The sequence below is a fragment of the Trichosurus vulpecula genome, chromosome 8 (genome assembly GCF_011100635.1).
Source record: "Trichosurus vulpecula isolate mTriVul1 chromosome 8, mTriVul1.pri, whole genome shotgun sequence".
NCBI lineage: Eukaryota > Metazoa > Chordata > Mammalia > Diprotodontia > Phalangeridae > Trichosurus > Trichosurus vulpecula.
In genome coordinates this window covers 12363461-12388307 of record NC_050580.1, presented here as the reverse complement: position 1 = coordinate 12388307, position 24847 = coordinate 12363461, and the positions used below count along the sequence as shown (strand labels likewise).

The window sequence follows — 24847 nt, the reverse complement described above, 5'->3', positions numbered from 1 at the left end:
AAAATATAATTTGTTTCTGAATAATGAAATGTTTGTGGTGCGGTACATTAAGCACCACCTATGTATTCTTAAATAACTGAGAAGCATATGTGAAGCCTCTTATGAGAGAAATTGCCAATGAAAAATAATAGAAAAATTTTATCAGTAATTTAGAAGCAAATTACCAATCAAATTGTATGGTAAACAACTTTAGTTAAATGTACAAAAACTCACCTGAGACTCCAGCCATCAGCCTATTCCTACATGGTGATCAGAGCTGCCGCATGCATTTCTCAAACTTTAGACATAAGAAGCAAGTTGGTGCTGACTGGGAGGCAGAGCTGATTGGTTGATGGAGATTTGGAGCTGTGTCAATCACCCTGGCTGGAAATGTACAGTCTTTAGCTGGGTGGAGAGGGAACCAGTTGGAAAGAAACCTATTGGAACCTCCAAAATATGGTTTGTTTTTGGAGGATATTGGTTGCACACCGTGACTAACAAAGTTTAATTGCATGCATTGAGAAGTGTAACTCTAATTTGCTTTCCTTTAATACTAGTTTGCCTATGTAACAGTACAATCAGCTTTGTGTGTACCCTACATTACTGGGGATGGGGTGGGAGGAAGAGATTGCTGGAAATCCAATCAACCACCCCCTCAATCAAGAAAGATTTATGAAGAGCCAACTCTTGCTAGGCACCCACAAACAATGCAAAGACAAAAAAGAGTTTATATTCTATTAGGACAGGCATTTTGTGCATAGAACCATCATATTCCAGGTCTAGAGGTGGAAGAGACATCAAAGGTCATTTATCACTCACAGATGAGGAATATGAGGCATAGGGAGTTTAAATGATTCATTCAAGGTCACATCAATAGTAAAAGTCAGAGGCAGGATGTAAACCCATTTGTCCTCTGACTTCAGATCCATCATTCCTGCTGCCTCAGTATATACATCTGCACAGTGGTAGTAGAGCTGTTTTCAAAGAAAGTAAGCATTCAGTGTAGCAGAGGTGAGGAAAGAGTGCATTCTACACTTGGGGAGGAAAATCAATGAAAAGGAACAAAGGTTTTCCCACCCTCTCCATCTTCTGGAACTCACTGAGAGCAGCTCTCTCCTGGTGACACTTCCTCTCTGGCCACTCTTTCCAGCACTGGCTGTGCCATCATTGATGAATACTCCTTAATCCCCATGGCCACTTGCAGGCTCTCCCCCTACCACCACCACTCTGTAACCACTCTTCCTTTGCAGTTCATCTAATCCCTATCTATCAGCCAATCGAGATGCTGGTGTTTGTTGTCTATAGATGTCTAGGGCACTCTCCTTCCTCCTTCTTTCCTTCCTTCCTTCCTTCCTTCCTTCCTTCCTTCCTTCCTTCCTTCCTTCTGTCTGTCCATCCGTCCTTCATTCCTTCCTTCCTTCTTTTCTTCTTTTCTTTCTCAATGAGTTCAATGCCAGATTCACAGTCTTTCACTCCTCCCCATTACCTGCCCTCAAACTAAGGGATCTGACATACATATTGAAACTTCCTCAAACACCCTAATTTCTCAGTTCCTCAACTTACTCATATCCTGTGATCTGTCCCTCCACCCCACCCCACCTTGACTATACACAGAGATGGTCCTAGCCTTGTCATCATTATCATTCACAAAGGTACCACTTCCATGTTCATGAACATATTCCTTTACCTGATCACAATCTATATTGTTTCTACTTTTCCCTCTGCCTTGTAAGCCTAAGGAATATTATTTATTATCACCATGACTTCAAATCTCTCTATCTCTCAAATTTTTTTAAACCAGTCCATCACCTTTACACTGGCTACACTCTCCTCCCTTCCCTTGGTGAAGCAGTCCAACCCTACTCTGGCCTCTTCTCTTGAATGTCTTCCCCCTTTTCTTCTTTTACTGAGGTTGTCCTCTCAAACCATAGCCTTGGATGACCCCCATCATCCACTGTCTTCACTCCTTCACACATGCTGCTGAGGGAAGCCAGAGAAAACCAGTAGACCATACTGACTGGGTCCACTATAAATGCATATTATGTAATCTCAATCAGCCCCTCAATGTGACAAGGGCAAGCCTTTTACACTTTCCTAATTGACTCACTATCTCAGTACAGTAAACCTTTTCTTTCTTCCTCAAACCTCACCCTCTGAGCCCAGAGCCTGCTTCATACTTCACTGAAAATATTGAGGCTCTTCACCAAGAGCTCCCTTTTCTGTCTTGCTCCTCATCTCGAATCACCGATGTGCCTTTCTCCACTATCTTCTCTTTCACTTCTCCTTCACATGAAGAAGTGACTGAGATAAGCCCCTGGGCTTAAATCTCTGTATGCCTCAGTTTCCTCAACTGTACAATGAGGATAATAATAGCACCTAGTTGTTGTGACTATGGAATGAGATAGTGTTTGTAAAAGCGTTTAGTGCCTGGCACACAGGAGGTGCTTAATAAATGCTTCCCCCCCCTTTCTTCTACCTGACAACTCCTTCTCAGTCTCTTGCTAGGTCTTCATCCAGGCCTCGCATGTTAATCATGGACATCTCTCAAGGCTCTCTCCTGGGCCCTCTTCTCCTCTCCCTCCTTAATTTGGTGATCTCTAGGCAGATAATACTCAGATTTATGTGTCCAGCTCTAGCCACTCTCCTGACCTCCAGCATTACATTTACCTTCATGGCCCATCCTCTCCACATTCATTGTTACCACCCTGGGTTAAGCTCTCCCCATGTCTCTCCTGGATTATAGTAGTACCCTACTGGTTGGTCTTCATGCCACAAATCTCTCTCCACTCTGAACTATCCTACAACCAGCCTTCAAATTGATCTTTCTAAAGTGCAAGTTTGACCACATCACCTGCCCATTTAGTCAACACCACTGCTACAGGATCATATATAAAACCCTCTTTGGTTCATAAAACCTTTCATACCATGGCATCTTCCATAGCATGGTACCTTCCTAGTTTTCTGGTTTTTTTGACTCTTTATACCCCCTGCCCACCCCACCATGTACTCTGATATCCAGTGACATTGGCTTCCTTGCTGTTCTCCCACTTTGAGTATTTGCCCTTCTATCTCCCATACCTAGACCACTCTCTTTCCTCATCTCAACCTCCCAACATCCTTCCAGCTCCTGCTAAAGTCCTACTTTCTGAAAGAAGCCTTTCATGAATCATCTTCCTGCTAAAGTATTCATCTTAGGGGTAGATACCCAGACCCTGATTTTTCAGGTCTCACCCCTTGTGAGCCTGGAACAACTGCTCTATTTGAAGGAAGCTCAAGGAAGCAGCTTCTCAGCCTTATAACCCAAACTCCTCTGGCATCATCTCACTGACTAAGTAGCTAATTAAAAAACCACTGTTAGGTTTGCTGAGTACTTCACATGCACTATCTTGAGAGAAGTTAATATTATCCTATTACATTATAACTAATTATTCATTTGTGACCCACCTTTTCCCTCTTATTTCTGTTAAAACTCAACTCCTGACTAGATCAAGTCAGTCTCTGAAGGGCATGGCTGAGTGATGAGATTACTCCTAGCCTCCAAGGCATAAGCTCATTAACTAAATTGGGCTTGGGTGGGACCCCGCCCAAATGGGAAATCTAATTTCTGTTTAGAATATAAACAGAATTCAATCTTGGCAAGCCTTTGTCTGGGGAAGAAAACTCTGGCTCTTGATCCTCTCCATCAGAGTTTAGGGCAACCAGCTCATGAAGGAGAAAAGTAGGCAGAGAGGTTGAAATGGCAAGGGCTTTACCTGCCCAGATGCCTGGAGGCTGATGAATAGTCTCAGGACCAATCTGCTTCCTGGCAGAAGGAGCTGAAGACATTTAGCCTGCCTGCTCATTAAATGCCCACCAATCAGGCTTGAGTTTCACTTGCCTGGGAGTTCCCAGTCAGAAGGCAATTTAAGGTGTTCCAGAGCCTCCTTTGGCATCTTTGGTTACCAGGAGAAACCACTGGCCAACAATTTATTGTTTACAAGCTAGCCTAATTAATAAATTGATTATTAATTACCCAGAAACTCTGTCTCTCTGGCGTTTTCAGTCATTGTATCTGAGAGTTTACCAGACAGAATATTAAAATATAATAGGCCTCTTCCCTTGGTTCCAGGATATAGTCTATATCCGTATGAAGAACTGCTATAAATATTTTTGTCTATGTGGATCTTTTCCCCTTTTTTTATGATCTCTTTGGGACACCGACCTAGTAGTGGCATTGCTGGGTCAAAGGGTGCATGTGTACTCTTTCACCCAGTGATACCACTACGAGGTCTCTACCCCAAAGAGAACAAAGAAAGAGGAGAAGGGCCATGTGAGCAAAAATGTTATAGCCATTCTTTCTGTGGTCTCAAACGATGAGTGGGGTACACATGAATTTGGAAATGGCTGAACAAGTTATGGTATATGAATTGGATGAAATACTTTGGTGATGTTAAAAATGATGAAAGGGGTGATTTCAGAAAAATCTCAGAAAACTCATGAATGAATTCAGAGTGAAGTAAGCCAAACCAGGAAAACAACATATACAACAAAAACAATATTGTAAAAAGAAATCACTTTGAAAGACTTGGGGACTCACATCAAGGCAATGATCCACCACGGCTTCAGAAGACTCAAATGTTCTAATGATGTTCTCATAAAGGTGACAGATGAATTTGGATTGAGACATTTTTTCTTTTTTGAAATGTCCAATCCAAGAATTTGTTTTACATGCTTATACATGTTTGCAATAAGGATTTTGTTTTTCTTCTTTCCTGAATGTGGGGTGGGAGGGAGAAAAGGGAGATTTTTTTGAAAATAAAATGAAATTTAATTTTAAAATATGTGTTAAATGAGGTGCAGAGAGGTTGTGATTTGCCCAGGGTTGCTGAACTAGTAAGTAGAAAAGGTAGAGGTATATTTGAACTCTGATCTGTCTGACTCCATGTTAAGCAATCTATCATAAGTACCAAAACCTCAATCATTTATGGTTAGATGCTAGTCATTGACTGGCTCTTTCTTGAGCCCTTTTGGAGGCCATGGCCATGGCACCACCTCATGGGACCCTTCTTCCTTGGACCTGGAGGGCTTCCTCAAAGAGTTCTCCATGGACCCCACTGTACCTCATCATCAGCATGGGAAGGTTTTGCCTCTTCCTAAAAGAAACCCTCTTCTGCCTGCTCAAGGGGAATCAGGAAAGTTGGTGGAGAGGGGGTTGTATCATCAAATAAAAGACTGGAGTTTCAATTGTGGTTCTGTGTATTCTTGGGTGAGTCATGGGGCTAGGCTCAATGACTCCTGAGTCCCATCCAAGATCTTAGACCTTAGGATAGAAGGTGAAGGAGAGGAATTGTGAGGCTTGGACTCCTTTAAGAAGGCTTAAGTGGAGAACCATGGGGAGTCAGAGGATCCACCACTGGAAGGAATCTCAGAGATCTTCCTAAGCCCTTCATTTTACATAAGGGGAAACTGAGGCCTAGAAGAGGGAAGGAACTTGCTTCATGTTTCTCCTAAGGTTCCTTGTAGTCTATCCAAGCAGAAAGAGACTTTAGGCTTTAATCTTTCTTCTTTGCCTGACTTTGGTGCTAAGAATTGGTGCCATACAGTTCTCCAATATCTCAAGGTTTATAGTAATTCATTCATTCATCCATTCATTCATTCAACATCCACTTATTATACACCTCATGTGTACTGTGCCACAATAGGTGCTGAGGATAAAAAGACAAAAATAGACTCTGACCTCAATCAGCTTACATTCAACTTGATAAATACCACATCAGATCCCAGATTTAAAGCAGGAAGGGACTTTGCAGGCCACAGAGGCTGGAAAGAGAGGATGGAGTCCTGGAGCTGGAGCCCAAAGGTCTAGGTTGGAATATCAGTAACTGCTCAAGTGATCCTTATAACTGTTTTGTGATGGAGGTAGCAAAGGTCATTCCCGTTTTGCTGATGAGTAAGTTGAGTCCCAGAGAGGTGAAGGGACTCCTTCCAAGTTCATTTAACTAGTAACAGAGCTGTTATTTGGATCCAGCTCTTCTAAGTAGTACACTTCTCACTAGACTCCAGCGACCTCTTAAGCTTTAGGGGTAGAGACCTCTCAGTGGTATCACTGGGTGAAAGAGTATGTCCATATCCTTCGATCCAGCAATACACTACAAGTTCTATATTCCAAATCCCAAAAAGATCATTAAAAAAGGGAAAAGGCCCCACATGCATACACACACACACACACACACACATACACACACATGTGTATATATGTGTGTGTATACTTGTATGTATATCTATATATAATACATGTATATACACATATACACACATATGTGGGATATATATGTACATGTGTGCATGTATTTATACATATGCACATACATGCATATATATATATGTAGATATGATTTTGTTTATCAGTAAGGTGAAGGGATGTTTTCAAAAGTCCCTGATATCTCCAAAATCCAAGACCAGGGTTAACAATTCAGAATTTTGAAACCCGACTTTCTCTGCTAGGTGTTATTTTTTTGACCTTTTAAATTATCCCCCCAGGAGTTCTTAGTAGTGACTAAAGGAAGAGTCCATGATTTTGACATCATTTGACACTCCCAGTGTGGGAAGTCCTTCCACCAAAGTAGATTCTGTAACTCCATAGGGAAGTCCCAGGGCTTTGTGTGAGGCTTCAGAGGTCAAACAACTTTCCCAGGGTCACATTACTCACAAGTGTCAGAGGTGAGATTTGAACTCAGGAGTTCCTGACTTCAACCCTAGCACTGTCTCTGTTGTATCCCACTGTTGCAATAATCCGGCTAGCAGCTGCTGTGGGGGTGAAAAACCAACACAAGCCCAACAACAAGAACGCTGCCAGCACCCTGCAAAAGCCCGGGTTCTTTTGATCTGCTTTACTAAGGAAAGCAACATTAAGGGGTTGACAATTTCCCTTTAATCCAGCATACAAATACCATTCACTTAGTTCAGGGGAAAAAGCCAGCATCCTGAACTTCAGAGCAAATACAAACAAATTACAAACATCGACAGACAGACCAAATACAATTCATAGTTACCAACATCTAAGTTCAGCCTGGGAGCTCGTAACAAGGGCTGGCCCAGAGTCACATGCACCACCACTGCTATGGGTAAGACCTCCAAAAAAGAGAAAGCTGACCCCTGGTTTTATATCTTTTTCAGGGTCAAGGGTGAGTCACACAGTGACTAGTGATCCGAAATCGTCACAAAGAGGCAACTTAAACCCATGTGGTCTAAAACCCTCTGATGTCCCAAACATGCCACTCAAATCCATGTAAACTAGGCCCTCCCCTGAGGCAAGGAGGTCACCAAGGACTCCCAATCTAATCAAGGAAACAAAGGCCGGACCTTGGTTGAACTGAGTGCTAAGAGCCCATTTTGATTGCCAGCACACCCACTGCGTCTATTTGAATAGTAAATCCCCCCCACCCCTACCCCATCTCAAACAACTGTAAGGCAGATTATATGCTGTTTTAAGAAGGATGAGCAAAAGATAAGTTCATCCTGGCACCAGAAGGAGTCTGGGCTCGCAGAACAGCAGGACAGAATGTGACTCTATAGACAGGCAGTATGAGCTGTGCAAAAATTAGACAGGCTGCTTCTGGAGTAGGGACTTCCCTATCTCTGAGCTCTCCCAGCAAAGGCAGGATGGCCCATTGCCTGTCAGAGACACCACAGAGTGTATTTCTGCTTAAGTATACCTGGTATCAGTTGACCTTGGAGTCAGTGGGAGTGAGTTGCCTCCCCTTCCTGTGGCTGTGGTAGAGTGAGACCAGGGTACTGAGAGATTAGGAGTCTAGGGTAAGTGACAGTCAGATAGTCAGACAAGCAACTTTTGTTAAGAAGATGTAGCCCTGCCCAGCCAGTTCTCAGTTCATGCTAAGTAGTAGGGGAGCTCAAGATCGAGTGGGGGAGACAACATACACATAACTTCATGCAAACAAGCTGTGTGTAGAATAACTTCAAAATATGCAATAGAATGAATGCATTAGAATTAAGAGGGATTGGGAAAGGCTTCCTCCAGAAGGCAGAATTTGATCTTGGACTTAAAAGAGGCCAGGGAAGCCAGGAGGGGGAGATGAGGAGGGAGAGCATTCTGGGGAGGGGGCACAACCAGTACAAATGATCAGAGTTGGGAGATGGAATGTCTTGTTCAAGGAACAATGAAGGGTCCAGTGGCATGGGGTCACTTCCGTTTTTGAGCTATAGGTTAATAGTTTTTTTTTTTTTCCAGACAACAAAAATATGTTCATAAATGCTGGTCTAACTAGATTCCTTCTCCCAAAAGAAGGAGGAGGAATAAGAACCTAGAATCACAATTACTGATGAATATATAAGTGAAACTAGTGGCTCCACACATTCACCCTTCTTTGTCTTACCAATGACTGTGGGTAATCAAAGGTGCTTAGAGTCTGCTCATCCCAGGTTGGTGTATTTGTTCAAGATTCCAGCTTTCCTTTGTTAGCCTTGTATAAAACCCCATAGACCCTAATATTCTTGGGCCATCTGCCATTGATCTGTGGTTTGGGGAGAGGAAAGCACCTGGGTCTCAGTGAAACACATGGTTTTGCTTCCCAAAATTGGAGCAATATTGGGACCCAGAATGTCCTCAAGGTGTTAACACATGGCTCCTTGTATGCATGCCCAAGGAAGAATTCTACCCAGGGATCTTTATGCTACAAATTGACCCTAGAGTTAGTTTAGAGGTACATGTGGCCATCTTGCTGTTGTTCCTTGAAATCCCACACTTGACTAGCAAAATGATAATAGGATTAAAACTTTGCAGTCATAGCTGACCTAGACAAGCCCGGAGCATGCACCTTGGGCATTCAATTTACTGGGCACCATTTGAATAGTCCCATTCCCTAGAAGGACCTGGAGACACTACTTTCAAGAGCCACACTCAGGGAAGAAGCCCACCAACAAAACAAAACAAAAAATTGCTTACTGTGGCCCTGAGTCCAAAGGGCTGGATCAATTGGAGGGCATAGACCAGCAGTGGAGGGAAAATCGAGCACTAGCCATGCATAAAGAGAAACTAAATTTCATTTTTGAGAAAGAGAGAAACATTCTGTGCACGGTCTGGTATGATTGAGAACATGCACTTCTAGTTGATTTAGCAAGGTCAATAACGAAGTGTCAGCTGAGTAGATAGGGAAACACTGCATTCCTCTCCCCCCAGAAAGAAGGTCTTTGTTCTTTTACCATCGTAAGCAGAGCTGCTTCACCACACACACTTCCTGAACACAATGTTTGGATCCAGAGCATTCATTGTTCTGAGTTACACTTTGGGGCCCCCCGAGGCTGCTGGAAACATGAAAATTCTATAATTCTGGGAATGTTGAGTCTCAACTGAACTCAGATTTGACAGTCCAGCTGCATTGTACAGGGTGCTAAGGAGAGTGTAAATGAGCAGGGAAGTCTGCTGTGTTTGATCGGATGCTGAGTCCGCAGCTCTGGTTGTTGCTCACTTGGGAGCTAGGTGGACTTGGTGTCAGGAAGACCGCAGTTCGAATCTTGCCTCAGATGCTAGCTGGGTGACCCTGGGCAGACCACTGAACTTCAGCTTGCTGTATTGTCTTCGTCAGTTAAATTGGAACAACAATAGCAACAGCATCCCATGATTGTCGTGAAGACCAAATGACATGAAATAATTTGTTTATGTATTTATGATTTTCAACATTCACTTCCATAAGATCCTGAGTTCGAAATGTTCTCCCCCTCCCTTCCCTTTCCCCTCCCCAAGGCAGTGTGCGGTCTGATACAGGCTCTACAGAGACATTCATGTTAAAAACGTTTGCACATTAGTCATGTTGTAAAGATTTAGAACCAAAGGGAAGAACCATGAGAGAAAGAGAGAGAGAGAGAGAGAGAGAGAGAGAGAGAGAGAGAGAGGGGAAGAGAGAGAGAGAGGGAGAGGGAGAAGGAGAGGAAGAGCGAGAGAGAGAGAGAGAGAGAGAGAGAGAGAGAGAGAGAGAGAGAGAGAGACGGGGGGGTGGATAGCATTTTCCATCTTTTGGAGTTGTCTTAGATCTTTGCATTGCTGAGAAGGTCTAAGTCTATCAAAGTTGGTCATTGCACAATGTTGATGTCACTGTGTCCAAAATTCTCTTGCTTTTGCTTACTTCACTCAGCATCAGTTCATCTAAGTCTTTCCAGGTTTCTCTGAAGTCTGCCTGCTCATCATTTCTTATGGAACAATAGTATTCCATCACATTCATGTGCCACAGCTTGTTTAGCCATTCCCCAGTTGATGGGCATCCCCTCAATTTCCAATTATTTGCTACCACAAAAAGAGCTGCTATAAATATTTTTGTACATGTGGGTCCTTTTCCCATTTTTATGATCTCTCTGGGATACAGACCTAGAAGTGGCATTGCTGGGTCAAAGAGCATGGACAGTTTTATAGTCCTTCACTCATAGTTCCAAATTGCTCTCCAGAATGGTTGGATCAGTTCACAACTTCACCAACAATGCATTAGTGTTCCAATTTTCCCACACTTTCCCCAGCCTTTATCATTTTCCTGTTTTGTCATGTTAACCAGTCTGATAGGTGTGAAGTGGTACCTCAGAGTTGTTTTGATTTGCATTTCTCTAATCAAGAGTGATTTAAAGCATTTTTTCATATAACTATAAATAACTTTAATTTCTTCATCTGAAAACTGCCTGTTCGTATGCTTTGACCATGTATCAATAGGGGAATGACTTGTATTCTTACAAATTTGATTCACTTCTCTATATATTTTAGAAATGAGGCTTCTATCAGAGACACCAGTTGTAAAAATTGTTTCCCAACTTTCTGCTTCACTTCTTTTTTTTTCTTTTTTTTTTTAAATGCAATTTATTTATTTAACATATTTGGTTTTCAGCATTGATTTTCACAACATTTTGAATTACAAATTTTCTCCCCATTTCTACCCTCCCCCCCACTCCAAGATGGCTTATATTCTGGTTGCCCTGTTCCCCAGTCAGCAATCCCCTCTATCACCCCCCTCCCCTCTCTCTTGGTTGCATTAGCTATTGTTTGTGCAAAAACTTTTCAAATTAAATGTAATCAAAATTATCCATTTTGCAATTCATAATATTCTCTATCCCTCATGTGTCATAAATTCTTCTCTTCTCCATAAATCTGACAGGTAAACTACTCCTTGCTCCTGGTTTGCTTATAGTATCAGCCTTTATATCTAAATTGTGTACCCATTTTGACCTTATCTTGGTATGTGGTGTAAGATGTTGGCCTGTGCCTAGTTTCTGCCATACTGTTTTCCAGTTTTCCAGCAGTTTTTGTCAAACAGTGAGTTCTCATGCAAGAAGCTGGATTCTTTGGGTTTATCAAACCGTAGATTACTATAGTCATTGATTACTTGTGTACCTAACCTATTATTTAAGATAATAATCTAAAAGTTCTATATAGATATTGCTGTTGTTGTTAGCTTGCCCAAATTATAGCCTGCTATATTGCACCTTTGGCGAGATCAAGCAGACACTGGAAGGCTCACCTTGCAAACGCAAACCCAAGTTTGCCAAGTGGTGGCAAAGACTTGGACACATTTGTCTCTACCACTCAGTTGCCTCTCACCTTTCTATATTCCCACTCTTTCCTTTTCTTTCCTCTGCTCTAATTTCATCCCCTAGATTAGTAAAAGTCATATTTATTTGCTAAACCCAACCTTAAACCAATCTTTTATTTATACATATTGTGTTCAATTTTTCAAAAGTTTTAAGCCTTCCCCTTCTGTTGGCTGCCTCTCCTTCTGCCCAGTCTGCTCCTCTCTCCTTTTGTTTGGTTCTACTTGAATTTTGAAGTTAAAGCTCTTTTCACCTGAACCCTATATGCCTAGTATCGAGTACCTGGCTGGGGAAAGGAAAGGGACAGAATTCCTAATCTTTCTCACTGGTTACAAGATTTACCAGGTTTCCCCTCTGGAATATTCCATGGCTCAATAGTCTGGTCCGTACAGGTAAGCTATCACTGAGCTAGAAACATTTGCTATCAAATGTGGGCACAAGAGCAGTGGGACAAATGTACTTGACTCCATTCCATGGAGTGCCTACATTAAAGATCTCCTCTGATACCTTGGGGCATGGAGGCAAACCTGGCATCTTTGCAGCTCTGCTTGGAAAGCATAGGCTCTGATAAATCCTACTGATGTAGGAAGGTTTTGGGAACAGGTCTAGTGACTGCGGGCCAAGGAGCAGCCTAGAGGAGGGTGGAGAAGTTCATGACCGAGTGCCCTAAAAGATGAGGAATGTTTTTCAACCACAGGAAATCATGAAGATCATTGGATAAGACACAGAAGAGTCACATTTTGCCTCAATAGAGGGAGTGCCTGGGAAATGTTGATGAAATTGGTAGCGTGGGGTGAATAAACTGAAATAAACCAAGTGTTTTTCTCTTAGTTGACTTAAATGTATAGACATGATCTCTAAAGGAGGTATTCTTAACTTGGGGTCTGTGAACGTGTGTTGTTATTTCAAAATAATTTCTTTCCTTTGTAATCTTGTAATTTGATTTTATATACTAATAATTAGAAATTTTGAACTTGGAGCAACCTCACAGACTGGCCAAGATGACAAAAGAGAAAAATGATAAATTTTGGAGGGGATGTGGAAAAATAGTCTTAATAATATATGGTTGAAGGAGCTGTAAATTGGTCCAGCCATTCTGGAAAGCATTTGAAACTGTGTCCCCAAAGTTACTAAACTGTGCATACTTTTTGATCTAGCTATGCCATTTATAGCCTAACAGCTCAGAGAGATAAAATAAAAAGGAAAAGAATGATATATGCAAATGTTTAGAGGATATTTTTATAGTCATCAAAAATTGGAAACTTAGGACTTGTCCTCCAATTGTGGAATGAAATAAGTTGTGGTACGGGAATACAATGAAATATTATTGTGCCATAAGATTGGATGAAATGGACACTTTTAGAAGAAACAGAGAAGGCCTCTATGAACCGCTGTAGAGAGAAGTGAGCAGAAATAAGAGAATGGTTTATACAGTAACAGTGATAGAATTAATGTTATTAGACTTGAGAAATCTAACCAATGCAATGATAAACTCTATATCCAGGAGACTGGATATCGATGGCCTGAAACATTGGTGATATTTAATAAATATTTGCTGAAATGAATTAAGAGGGATTAAAGAGCTCTCCCACATTTCCTTCCTTGTCCTAAAAAAAATCCACCTTGTGTCTTCCTTTGGCTTAAGCCATTGCAAATTTCTGTTAAAATGAAATTTTTAAAAACTCTACTATCTGGGAGTGGGAAAAAAAAACAAGAACCTTGAAGCCTTACATGGATTCATTTTACAGGGACTAAGGGAATGGGGCACGTAGTGGGTAAATTTTGATAGAAAAGGAAGGAAAACTGGAAGAGTAGAGAGGTTTTAGCTTGCAGTGTTACCAGAAAGGGTGCATAAGGGCAGGAGCTCTGAGCAGCTAGGGGCCAACATGAGGGGATTGTGTGTGCTGGGGAGTGGGGAAGGGAGGGTGGTATCCCAAAGGGGCATCAAGAACAAAATATATGGCTTTAGAAAATAATCTGACACTGGAAGTTGAGGGGATGCCTGTCAGTTGGGGAATGGCTGAACAAGTTGTGGCATATTAATATAATGGAATATTATCGTTCTATTAAAAAAGATGAGCAGGCTCATTTCAGAAAAACCTGGAAAGACTTAACATGAACTGATGCTGAGTGAAGTGAGCCAAACCAGGAGAACATTGTACACAATGACAGCAACATTATGTGATGATCAGCTATGACAGACTTCGCTCTTCTCAGCAATGAGATGATCCAAGAAAATTCCAAAGGACTCATGATGGAAAATGCTGACCACATCTAGAGAAAGAACTGTGGAGTCTGAATGCAGATTGAAGCACACTATTTTCACTTTTTTTTTTCTTTTTTGTGGTTTTCCCCTTACATCCTGAGTCTTCTTTCACAACATGACTAATGAGGAAATATGTTTAACGTCATTGTACATGTATAACCTATATCAGATTTCTTGCTGTCTTGAGGAGGGAGAAAAATTTGGAGCTCAAAATCTTATAAAGATGAATGTTGAAAACTATCTTCATGTGTAATTAGAAAAAACTAAATACTATTAAGTAAAAAAATCTGTCCTACCTCCCACTTCTTCCTAGATGCCATGAACTTTGTCAAGTAGCTGATCCTCTCCTGGATTCAGGTTCTTCATCTATGATCAGTCATCAGACATTTGTTAGGCACCTACCAAGCTAGCCATGGAATATATAAAGAAAAAAAAGAATTGCTCCCTGCCCTCCAGAAGCTTACATTCTAATGGCAGACATGACATACATGTATAGAGATTTATGCAAAACACATACAAACAGATACAGCATAAGACTTATGTGCTAGCAGCCAGGAGTGAAGGAGAAAGCCAGGAGGGTTCATGCAGAAGGTCATTCTGGAGCTGAGTGTCAGCGGAAACCAGGGATTCTATGAAGTGGAGATGAGGAGATAAGGCATTGAAGGGATGAAGAACAGCCAGGGCAAAGGCCCAGGAGATGAGAGATAGAGAGTGATGTTTGGACACTTCAGCTTCTTAGGTTTTCCTTTGGAAGTCTAAGATTCATCAGTCTGAGTGTCAACATGGCTACACATGAAGGAGAATAATAATATTATGTGAAAGCGTAATATTAGGGTCACAAAATTTTAGATAATTGAAATTAAGCAATGTACTAGGCCTAGCTAAAGTGTACTGAGCCTCAATATTTATAAGCTACCAGTTGGTAATTAAAACAAATGGCCTACGTGCAAATTTGAGCATCCACTCTAAGATAGCAGATGACACTAACATTTTCTGTACATGATAAGATAGACATCAGCTCATTCTTTCTCATAAAATTGCTCTTATTTGAATCTTACCATTTTCAATGTTGTTTCTTCAGCCAGGAAGTCCTTGAAGCTGTAGGCTCCAGACTGCTCTGATTCAACATTGCCAAATGTAGCTTTGATTTGCTTTCCTTTTCCCTTTGATAAACACTCTGTTCCCAAGTTGTAACTTAATGTAAAACCTGACAGTATGAGGTAATTTCCATGAGGGTTTCTATAAGACTATTCAAGGTCTGGATTTTTTTGTGTCTAACAGCCACATTGGTGGATGGAGAAGAACTTCCATTGAATAACTGTCCTCCTAATAGAAGTCTGACTTTTTAAAATTGGTCTTCTAATAAAAGATTGTTACCGATAGATCTGATCGCTCAACACGACTCTCAGTGGTCCTTTTTATTTGTTTTGACAGCGTGGCATCTTGGACTTCCATCAGTTTCTGGTACTCCACTGACCCTCATGGACCCAGTTAAGAGAGGTAAGAGAACTTCATTTAAATCATTAGTGAAAAATTGTCTATATCTGCAGGACTGTGTTCAGATCTTTTCCAGACCCATGATGTACATATACTGCACCTGCTGGGTACAATATTTGAACAAGGTGGGGTGGGTTAATTTTAATTGAACAGGATATCCAGTTAAGCACTCATAGTCCAATAAGAAATTTTCACTATGGTAGGATATTGAGATTAATCTGGTTTTAACATAGATGGAGTTAGCAAATATTCCCCTTAATGGCTTGAGTTTTCCTTAACTGGCAGGAATCAAATGGAATAAGCATTTATTAAGTGCCTATCATGTGCCTGGAACATCTAGGTGGAAGTGTGGATAGAGTACTGTCCTTGGAGTAAAGAAGACACATCTTCATGAGTTCAAATCCCATCTCAAACACTTAATAGCTCTGTGACCCTGGGCAAGTCACCTAACCCTGTTTGCCTCAGTTCCTCACTTGTATGATGAACTGCAGAAGGAAATGTCAAATCATTCCACTATCTTTGCTAAGCAAATGCTAAAGAAAACTCTAAATGAAGTCATAAATAGCTGGACACAACTGGAAAATTACAGAACAACTAAGATCAGCAGGTACTGAGCAAAAATTATTCCATTTTATCCTCACAGCAACCCTGTAAGGTAGGTTCTGTTATTATCCCTCTTTTACAAATTAGAAAACTGAAGTAGACAGAGGTTAAATAACTTACTCAGGGTCACACATTTAGGCAGTGTCTAATGCTGGATTTGAAATCAGATCTTATTGACTCAAGACCCAGCACTCTATCTATTGCATCACTTATCTAGATGCATCAATTTCTGGGTGAAGGGTATCTTTCCACCCCAGTTTCCTTATTCATAAGCAATCACAAATGGAGTTCAGAAATGGGAGTTTCTGAGTGTTGGATACCACTAGTGGGATTCATGTTTTCTCTGTATCAATTGAGATTATAGATTTATAGAATTATGAATGATTTACTCTTTCCAACATGGGAATGAATGTGTCATCTCTGAAGGCCGTGACTGTGATATACTTTCCTTTAGTAACACAATAAATCTGTCAAACAGATCTAAGATGCCTACCAATGCTAACTGCACCTCCCACCTCCTATCTGGGATCAGACTATTCGAAAGCAAGAGAGACCAATGGAAACTTAGGATCTGAGAGGTAGAAAAGTTTTCCTTCCCGATGACCTTAAGTTCTACATGTGGAGTCTAGGACTAAATGTTTCTGGGTTCAATGTGATGAGCACTCTGCCTTGATTTTCTTTTTCAGTGCCAGGCCCTGTGATCTTCTTTCTCAAATTACCCCAAGCAACATGACTCCTTTTGCCTTGACTTGTTCCCTGTAAGCCTGTTATAAAATGAGAATGAAAATGATAATGTCTATGCCTGTATATGTGTGTATATGTGCACATGCATGTATGCATGTATGCATGTATGTGTGTACATATGTATGTATGTATGAGTCCAATGGTAAAGAGCTTTAAATATAAGATAGAGAAGTTCCCATTTGATCCTAGAGGAAATAGGGATTTTGTTGGGTAGGGGAGAAGTATGGTATGATCAGTCCTGAGCTTTAGGAAAATCACCAGGGCAGCTCTGCCAAAAATAGATTGGAGAAAGAAGAGACTTGAGGAAGGGAGGCCGCTTAAGAGCCAGTGGAAAAGACTTGGCTGTGTGTGAGTAGAAAGGAGTAGAAAGGAGACATATTGAAAAGATGGTGTGGAATCAGAAATGATAAGATTTGTCAAGTGAATGGATACAAGGGGTGAGGGGTAATGAGTAGCTGAGGATGACGTTGAGATTGTCAATCTGCGAGACCAAAAGGATGGTGATACCTTCAACAGAAATGTGCTTGTTTGGAAGAAAAGAAGGTTTTGGGGAAAGGCAATGACTTCTTTCATGAAATTATTTGCACATAGCCCTCAATTGATTTTTTCTAAGCTTCAGTGGCCCTAGAGAAAATCAATGTTCCCTGTTCCTACTTTATCAGATGAAGTCCCAAATCCCCGAAGGCACTGGTCATTGGTACTTTCATAGGTATAAGCTCATCTGAGTCTTTCAGCAGTCCTGCCCTACCTCCCCTCTGAGCTGACCTTCTATCCACTTTGTACAAATATGTATATGTGTGTATATATTTAATTTTAACATTCTTTTTTTTTTAATTTTGAGTTCTGAATTCTCTCCCATCCATCACGCACCCATTGAGAAGACAAAAAAAGAGATATCAATTATACATGTGAAATCATTCAAAATGCATTTCCATATTAACCATGTTACAAAAAAGCAAGAAAAATAAAGAAAGTAAAAAAATAAATATTATGATTCAATCTGTATTTAGACTCCATCAGTTCTCTCTCTGGAAATGGATAGCATTTTTCATCACAAGTCCTTCAGAATTGTCTCAGATCATTACATCGATCAGAATAGCTAAGTCATTCACAGCTGCTCATCATTGCCAAATCTCTGTTACTGTGTACAATATTCTCCTGGTTCTGTTGACTTTACTTTGTGTCATACAAGACTTCCCAAGCTTTTTCTGAAACCATTCTGCTCATCATTTCTTGTAGCACAATAGTATTCCATCACAACCATATACTACAACTTGTTCAATCATTCCCTAATTGATTTTCTGTCGTATTAGCCAATTTGATAGATGCAAGGTGCTACTCAGAGTCGTTTTAATTTGCATTTCTCCAGTCAATAGTGATTTAGAGCATTTTTTCATAGGACTATAGATAGCTTTAATTTCTTCATCTGAAAATGACCTGTTCATATCCTTTGACCATTATCAATTAAGGAATGATTTATATTCTTATAAATTTGACTCAATTCTCTATATACTTGAGAAATGAAACTTTTAGCAGAGAAACTTTCTATGAAACTTTTTTTTCCCCAAGGTTCCACCTTTCCTTCTGTTTTTGGCTGTATGGGGTTTTTTATGCAAAACCTTTTGAATTTAATGTAACAAAAATTATCTAATTTACATCCTGTAAAGCTCTCTGTCACTTCTTTGGTCATAATGTCTTGCCCTAGCCATAGATTTGACAGGTAAAATACTCCATGCTTGCCTAATTTGTTTATAAAATCACCCTTTATGTCAAAAGAATATGCCCATTTGGATCTTATTTTGGTATATGGTGCAAAATGTTAGTCTGTATTTAGTTTCTGCCAAACTGCTTTCCAGTTTTCCCAGAAAAATTTCTCAAAATGATGAGTTCTTGTCCCCAAAGCTTGGATCTTTACATTTATAAAACACTAGATTGCTATGGTTGTTTTCTACACTGTATTTGTTCTTATCCATTCCTTTGATTCATTGTTCTACTCCTTAACCAGTAACAGATTATTCTGATTGCTGCTGTGTAATAGAGCTTGAGATATAGTACTGCTAGACCACCATCCTTCACATTTGTTCATTGATTCCCCTGATATTTTTGACCTTCTCTTCTTCCAGATGGAATTTATTATATTTTCTTTCTCTATAAACTATTTGTTTTGGTAATTCGATGGCTATGGATGACACTGAATAAGTAATTTAAATAAAATTAATTAATTTAGGTAAAATTATCATTTTTATTATATTGGCTTGGCCTACCCATGAGCAATTACTATTTCTCCAATTGTTCAGATCTGTCTTTGTGTTAAAAGTGTTTTGTAATTGTATTCATTAGTTCCTGGGTTTATCTTGACAGACACATTTCCAAGTATTTTATATTGTCTGCAGCTGTTTGAAATCTAATTTCTCTTTCTATTTCTTCCTACTGGATTTTGTTGGTAATATATAGCAATACCGATGATCTATGTGGGTTTATTTTGTATCCTACTGCTTTGCTGAAATTGTTAATTTTTTTGACTAGTTTCTTAAGTTGATTTACTAGGATCTCTAAGTATACCATCATGTCATCTGCAAAGAGTGATAGTTTTGTTTCCTCATCACCTGTTCTAATTCTTCAATTTATTTTTCTTGTTTTATTACCATAGCTAGCATTTTTAGTATAATATTAAGTAATAATGATGATAATGGGCATCCTTGATTCACCTCTGATCTTATTGAAAAAACTTTTAGGCTTTCTCCATTTCAAATAATGTATGTATAGAATAATTTTACATGTGTATGTGTATGTATATGTATGTGTATATATACATATATACACACATATATGTGTATGTACACACACATGCATCTATTTATGTCTAATGGTAGCCATTGGGGTGTGGGGAAAGAAAAAAAGAAAAAAATACATGACAATTTTGTTGTATATTTGAAAGAAATAGCAAGTTGTAGATAGTAGATTTGCAGTTTCATGTATAATCACCTTTTAAATTATATTGTTATGAAAATATTTAATTCCATAAATTAAAAATAAAATTAAGTGAAGAGCAAATAGTGCTTGCTGGTGGTTTTAGATACACATTACTTATCATTTTAAGGAAAGCCCCATTTATTCTTATACTTTCTAGTGTTTTGAATAGGAGTAAATGTTTATTTTGTTGAAAGCTTTTTCTGCATCTATTGAGATAATCGAATTATTTTTGTTCTTTTTGTTATTGATATGCTCAATTATGCTGCTAATTTTCCTAATATTGAACCAACCCCACATTCCTCATATAAGTAACACCTCATCATAATGTATGATCTTTGTGATACATTGCCATAATCCACTTGCTAGTATTTTATTTAAAATTTTTGTATCAATATTTACTAGGGAAGTTGGTGTGTAGTTTTCTTTTTCTGTTTTTGCTCTTCCTGATTTATATATCAGCACCATATGTGTGTCATAAAAGGGTTTTGGTAGACTCCTTTTCTTTGCCTATTTTTCCAAATGGTTTATATGGTATTGAAATTAATTGTTTTTAAAGTGCTTGCTAGAACTCACTGGTCCTGGGAATTTTTTTTTTCTTAGAGAGCTCATTGATGGCTTGCTTGGTTTCTTTGTCTAAGTTAGGGTTATTTAAGTATTCTATTTCTTCTATTAATTTGGGCAGTTTATAAATGAGTATTTATCTCATCTATTTCATTTTGATTGTCAGATTTATCAACATATATTCGGGCAAAATAGTTCCTAATAATTGTTTAAATGTCATTTTTATTGGTGGTGCATTCACTTTTTTTCAATTTTGATATTGGTCATTTGGTTTTCTTTATTTTTTTAAATTAGATTACCCAATAGTATTTTTATTTTATTCTATGAAACCAGGTCTTAGTTTTATTTATTAGTTCAATGTTTTTCCCCCAGTTTCCAATTCAGTGTTTACTTGTCTTTTTAATTTTTTTCTACTTTTTTTAATTGCATGCACAATTCACTGATCTGCTCTCTCTCTCTCTCTCTCTCTCTCTCTCTCTCTCTCTCTCTCTCTATCTCTATCTCCCTCTCTCTCTCTCCCTCTCTCTCATTGATGAAAGCATTTAGAGAGGCAAATTATTCCCTAAGTACTATTTGGCTGTGTGCCATAAATTTTGGTATGTTGTCTCATTGTTGTCATTCTCTTTGATGGAGTTATTCATTGTTTCTATGATTTGTTCTTTGACCCACTCATTCTTTAAGACTGGATTGCTTAGTTTCCAAATAGTTATTGATCCACACATCCAAGACCCTTTATTGAATATAATTTTTATTGCATTATGGTCCATAAAAGATGCACTTAATATTTCTGCTTTTCTGCATTTGATGAGGTTTTCATGCCCTAATACATGGTCAATTTTTGTGAAGGTGCCATCTACAGTTGAGAAAAAAGACACATCTTTTTTCCTATCTCCATTCAATTTTCTCTAGAGGTCAATCATATTTAACTTTTCTAAAATTCTACTTATCTCCTTATTTTATTTCTTATTTATTTTATGATTAGATTTATCTAGTTCTGAGAGGAGAAAATTGAGGTCCCTTACTAGTATAGTTTTACTATATATTTCCTCCCATAACTCATTTAACTTTTCCTTTAAGTATTTGGATGTTCTGCTATATAGTACATGTATATTTATTATTGGTATTACTTCATTGTCTATGGTGACTTTTAGCAAAATGTTGTTTCACAGTTTATCTATTTCAATTAGGCCTGTTTTTGCTTTTGCTTTGTCTAAGATCATGATTACTAACCTTACTTTTTTTTTTAACCTAAGCAGAAGCACAATAGATTCTGCTCCAGCCCTTTATTTTTACTCCATGTGTGTCTCTTTCTTTCAAATATGTTTCTTGTAAATGACATATTGTTGGATTCTGGCTTCCGCTATTCACTTCCTTTCCATGAGTTCATCTCATTCTCATTCATAGTTATGATTATTAACTGTGTATTTTCATCCATCCTTTTTTTCTCCTTTTTATCCCTCCCTTTCTCTCTCTTATTACCTTGTCCTTCCTCAAAAATCTGTTTTGCTTCTGACCACTGCCTCCCTTAATCTGCCCTCCCTTCTATCAGCCTCCTTCTCTTATTTCCTTTTTCTCCTACTTCTCTGTTAAATATTTCTATATCCAACTGAGTATATATGTTGTTCTGTCTTTGAGCCAATTCTGATGAATGAGGTTTACCACCCCTCATTATCCCCTCCACTGTAAAAGTGCTTCATTTTGCACTTGTTTTATGTGAGATAATTTCCCCCATTTTTCTTCCTTCCTCATTCTTCCATCTTTCTTACCCCTTACTTATTTTTTTGAGATCATCTTGTCATAATCAACTCACACTTGTACCCTCTGTCTATGTATACTCCTTATAACTGCCCTAATAGTGAGAAAGTTCTTAGGAATTACAGGTATTATCTTCCCATATAGGAATATAAACAGTTTAACCTTATTGAGTCCCTTATGGTTTCTCTTTCATGTTTACCTTTTTATGCTTCTTTGGAATCTTGTGTTTGAAAGTCAATTTTTTTTTTTTCAGCTCTGGTCTTTTCATCAAGAATGCCTGAAAGTCCTCTATTTCACTAAATATAATTTTTCCCTGAAGGATTATACTCAGTTTTTCTGGGTTGGTTATTCTTGTTTGTAATCCTAGCTCCTTTGCTTTCAGAATAGCAATGCTCTTCTAATGTGAAAGCTGCTAAGTCTTGTGTAATCCCAACTGTAGTTCCATGATATCTGAATGGTTTCTTTCTGGCTGCTTACAATATTTTCCCCTTGACCTGGGAGCTCTGTATTTGGCTATACTATTCCTAGGAGTTTTCATTTTGGGGTCTCTTTCAGGAGATGATCAGAGGATTCTTTTGATTTCTATTTTTACTCTCTTGTTCTAGGATATCAATGTAATTTTCCTTGATAATTTCTTGAAAGATGATTTCTAGGTTCTTTTTTATGATGAATTTCAGGTAGCTCAATAATTCTTAATTTATCACTCCTCAATCTATTTTTCCAGGTCAGTTGTTTTTCCTATGAGATAGTTCACATTTTCTTCTGTTTTTTAATCTTTTGATTTTGTTTTATAGTTTCTTTATGTCTCATAAAGTCATTAGCTTCCACATGGCCAATTCTAATTTTTAAGGAATTATTTTTTTCAGAGAGCTTTTGTACCTATTTTTCCATTTATCCAATTCTACTTTGTAAGGAGTTCTTCTTTTTAGTGAAATTTTGTGCCTCCTTTTTTTACCTTTTAGCCAATTTTGTTTTTTAGGGTATTTTCTTCAGTGTTTTTTGGTGCCACTTTTATCAAGCTGGTCAATTTCTTTTCATAATTTTCCAAACTAGTTTTTTTTAACTTTACATTAAATTTGGACTGTGCTCTCAGGGTGGAGGTGGCTCTGTCCCAAGCTTCAGGTTTTTCGTTCTGCTGTTTCCAGAGTTTTTAGTGCTTGTAACTTGGTATGATCCAAGGAGAGGTGTGGTCACTGCTCTCTTGGCCTGTGCTCTGGTCTTTCTCCAGGAGAGAATTATGTTCACCTGTAGCCACAAGTACTAGTGCTCCTCTTGACCCTGTAACTGTAACTACATTCCATGTTCCTCTGCAGCTCTAAGAATTAGTCCTCTTTTTTTGCCTTGGAACTGAGACCAGGAAGCCTACTGCCTTCTGAGAGATCACAAGTGTTCTTTTGGGCACTACAACTGTGACCCGGAACTGCATATAGGCAGTGCAACAGCATCTTGCCCCCAATGCCAGCCAAGTATTCCCTTTAATCCCTCTCTGACCAGTTGTCTGAACCCTTTACTCTTTCTGGCCTGTGAGTTTCCAAAAGCTGCTGCTACCACTGTTGCCGCCTCCAAGGCCTACTGCTAGCACTGCCACCACATACACTACACTCCATGCCAGCACCCACCTCAGTGTCACAGACCTCTCATGCCAACCTCTTAAGTTGTGTTGGGCTGGAAAAATGCCTCACCCTTACATTTTATTGGCTCTTCCACTCCAGAAGTGAATTTGAGGCATTATTTCAAAGTTGCTTGGAGGAGAATATTGGGAGAGATATTAGCTGAGTTGCTGCCTGTTCTCCATCACCTTGGCTCTACCCCCAATTTATAAATATATCTTGTACAAGCTTTCAGTGTTACTGTGGCCTCTGTCAAAGGTGAGCTCCTTATGTGCAGCAACTATGTTTTCCTTCTCTATGTTTTTGTTGTCCAAATCCTCATTGCTTGGCAGAGGGCCTGGGCATTGCTGATTAGTTGGTTGGTTGATTGAGAGGGTGAGAGAAGTATCATGTCTATTTGTTAAATAAATAAAGCTAACTTAAATAGTTTGTCTAGGGCCACCCAGCTGGCAAATAGGAGGTAACTGGAAACCAATTCTTGAAGTACCTAGCCCAGTGTTCTGCTATATAGTTTTCTACTATCTCATAAAGCTGCCCTGCCAATGAAAGTGTGGACTCAATTGCCTGGAAGGTACCTTCTTCTTCTTACACTCTATACATCACTGTAGTTATGACTTACCCTGTACTGAGCGGAATCAAAATTCTAGGCCTCTTTTTTGTTGTTGCTTCTTTAGATAATGATATTACTTCAAAGGGCCAAAGCTGGCATTGCTATCCTGAAGGACCTTGGGAAATTGTCCTTCCCATGGGAAACTTTGTTTTCTCTGGACAAAGCAATTGCCTAATTTTCTGTAACCATATACGGTTAGTGTGTGATTTGTTCCCAGATGTGTTCCAACCATATCAGTCACTGTGCCTGCTTAGCCAACTATAAATTATCCTGATATTTCTCACTGTCTTCTCAAAAGAATGTGAAAGGTTGTTAAACATCCCAAGGGGAGAACTAGCTTGTCATACCCCTTAGGGCCTCTGTGGCCCGATTCTTCTGCAGCTCTGGGAATAAATATATAAGAAATGCCGAATACCTACTTCATTCTTGAACATTTGTGGAAATTTTTTATAAAGCATTTCATTCAGAGATTTCAGTACTGAAACTCAGAGGCTGAAGTACTTTATAAATGGGGAATATTTCAAATTAATTCAGCTAGATGGTGTTATGAATAAAATGCTGGACCTGAAGTCAGGGAGACCTGAGTTCAAATCTAGCCACAGACACTATCTATGTGACCCTGGGCAAGTCACTTAACCTCTGTTTGCCTTACTTTCCTTTACTGCAAAATTGAGATAACAACAGCAC

At 39.1% G+C, this 24847-nt stretch overlaps 1 protein-coding gene across 1 annotated transcript in view; it reads left to right on the top strand.

Annotated features, from left to right (window-relative positions):
* The first annotated feature begins 14879 nt into the window (after positions 1-14879).
* The window catches only part of LOC118828473 (lipase member K-like), a 30992-nt gene continuing 21024 nt past the window's right edge, over positions 14880-24847 (top strand). The window contains exons 1-2 of the mRNA XM_036735095.1: positions 14880-15027; positions 15242-15307. Of these exons, the coding sequence (XP_036590990.1) occupies positions 15289-15307 (19 nt within the window). The 5' untranslated portion in view covers positions 14880-15027; positions 15242-15288. The remainder of the gene's footprint in view (positions 15028-15241; positions 15308-24847) is intronic.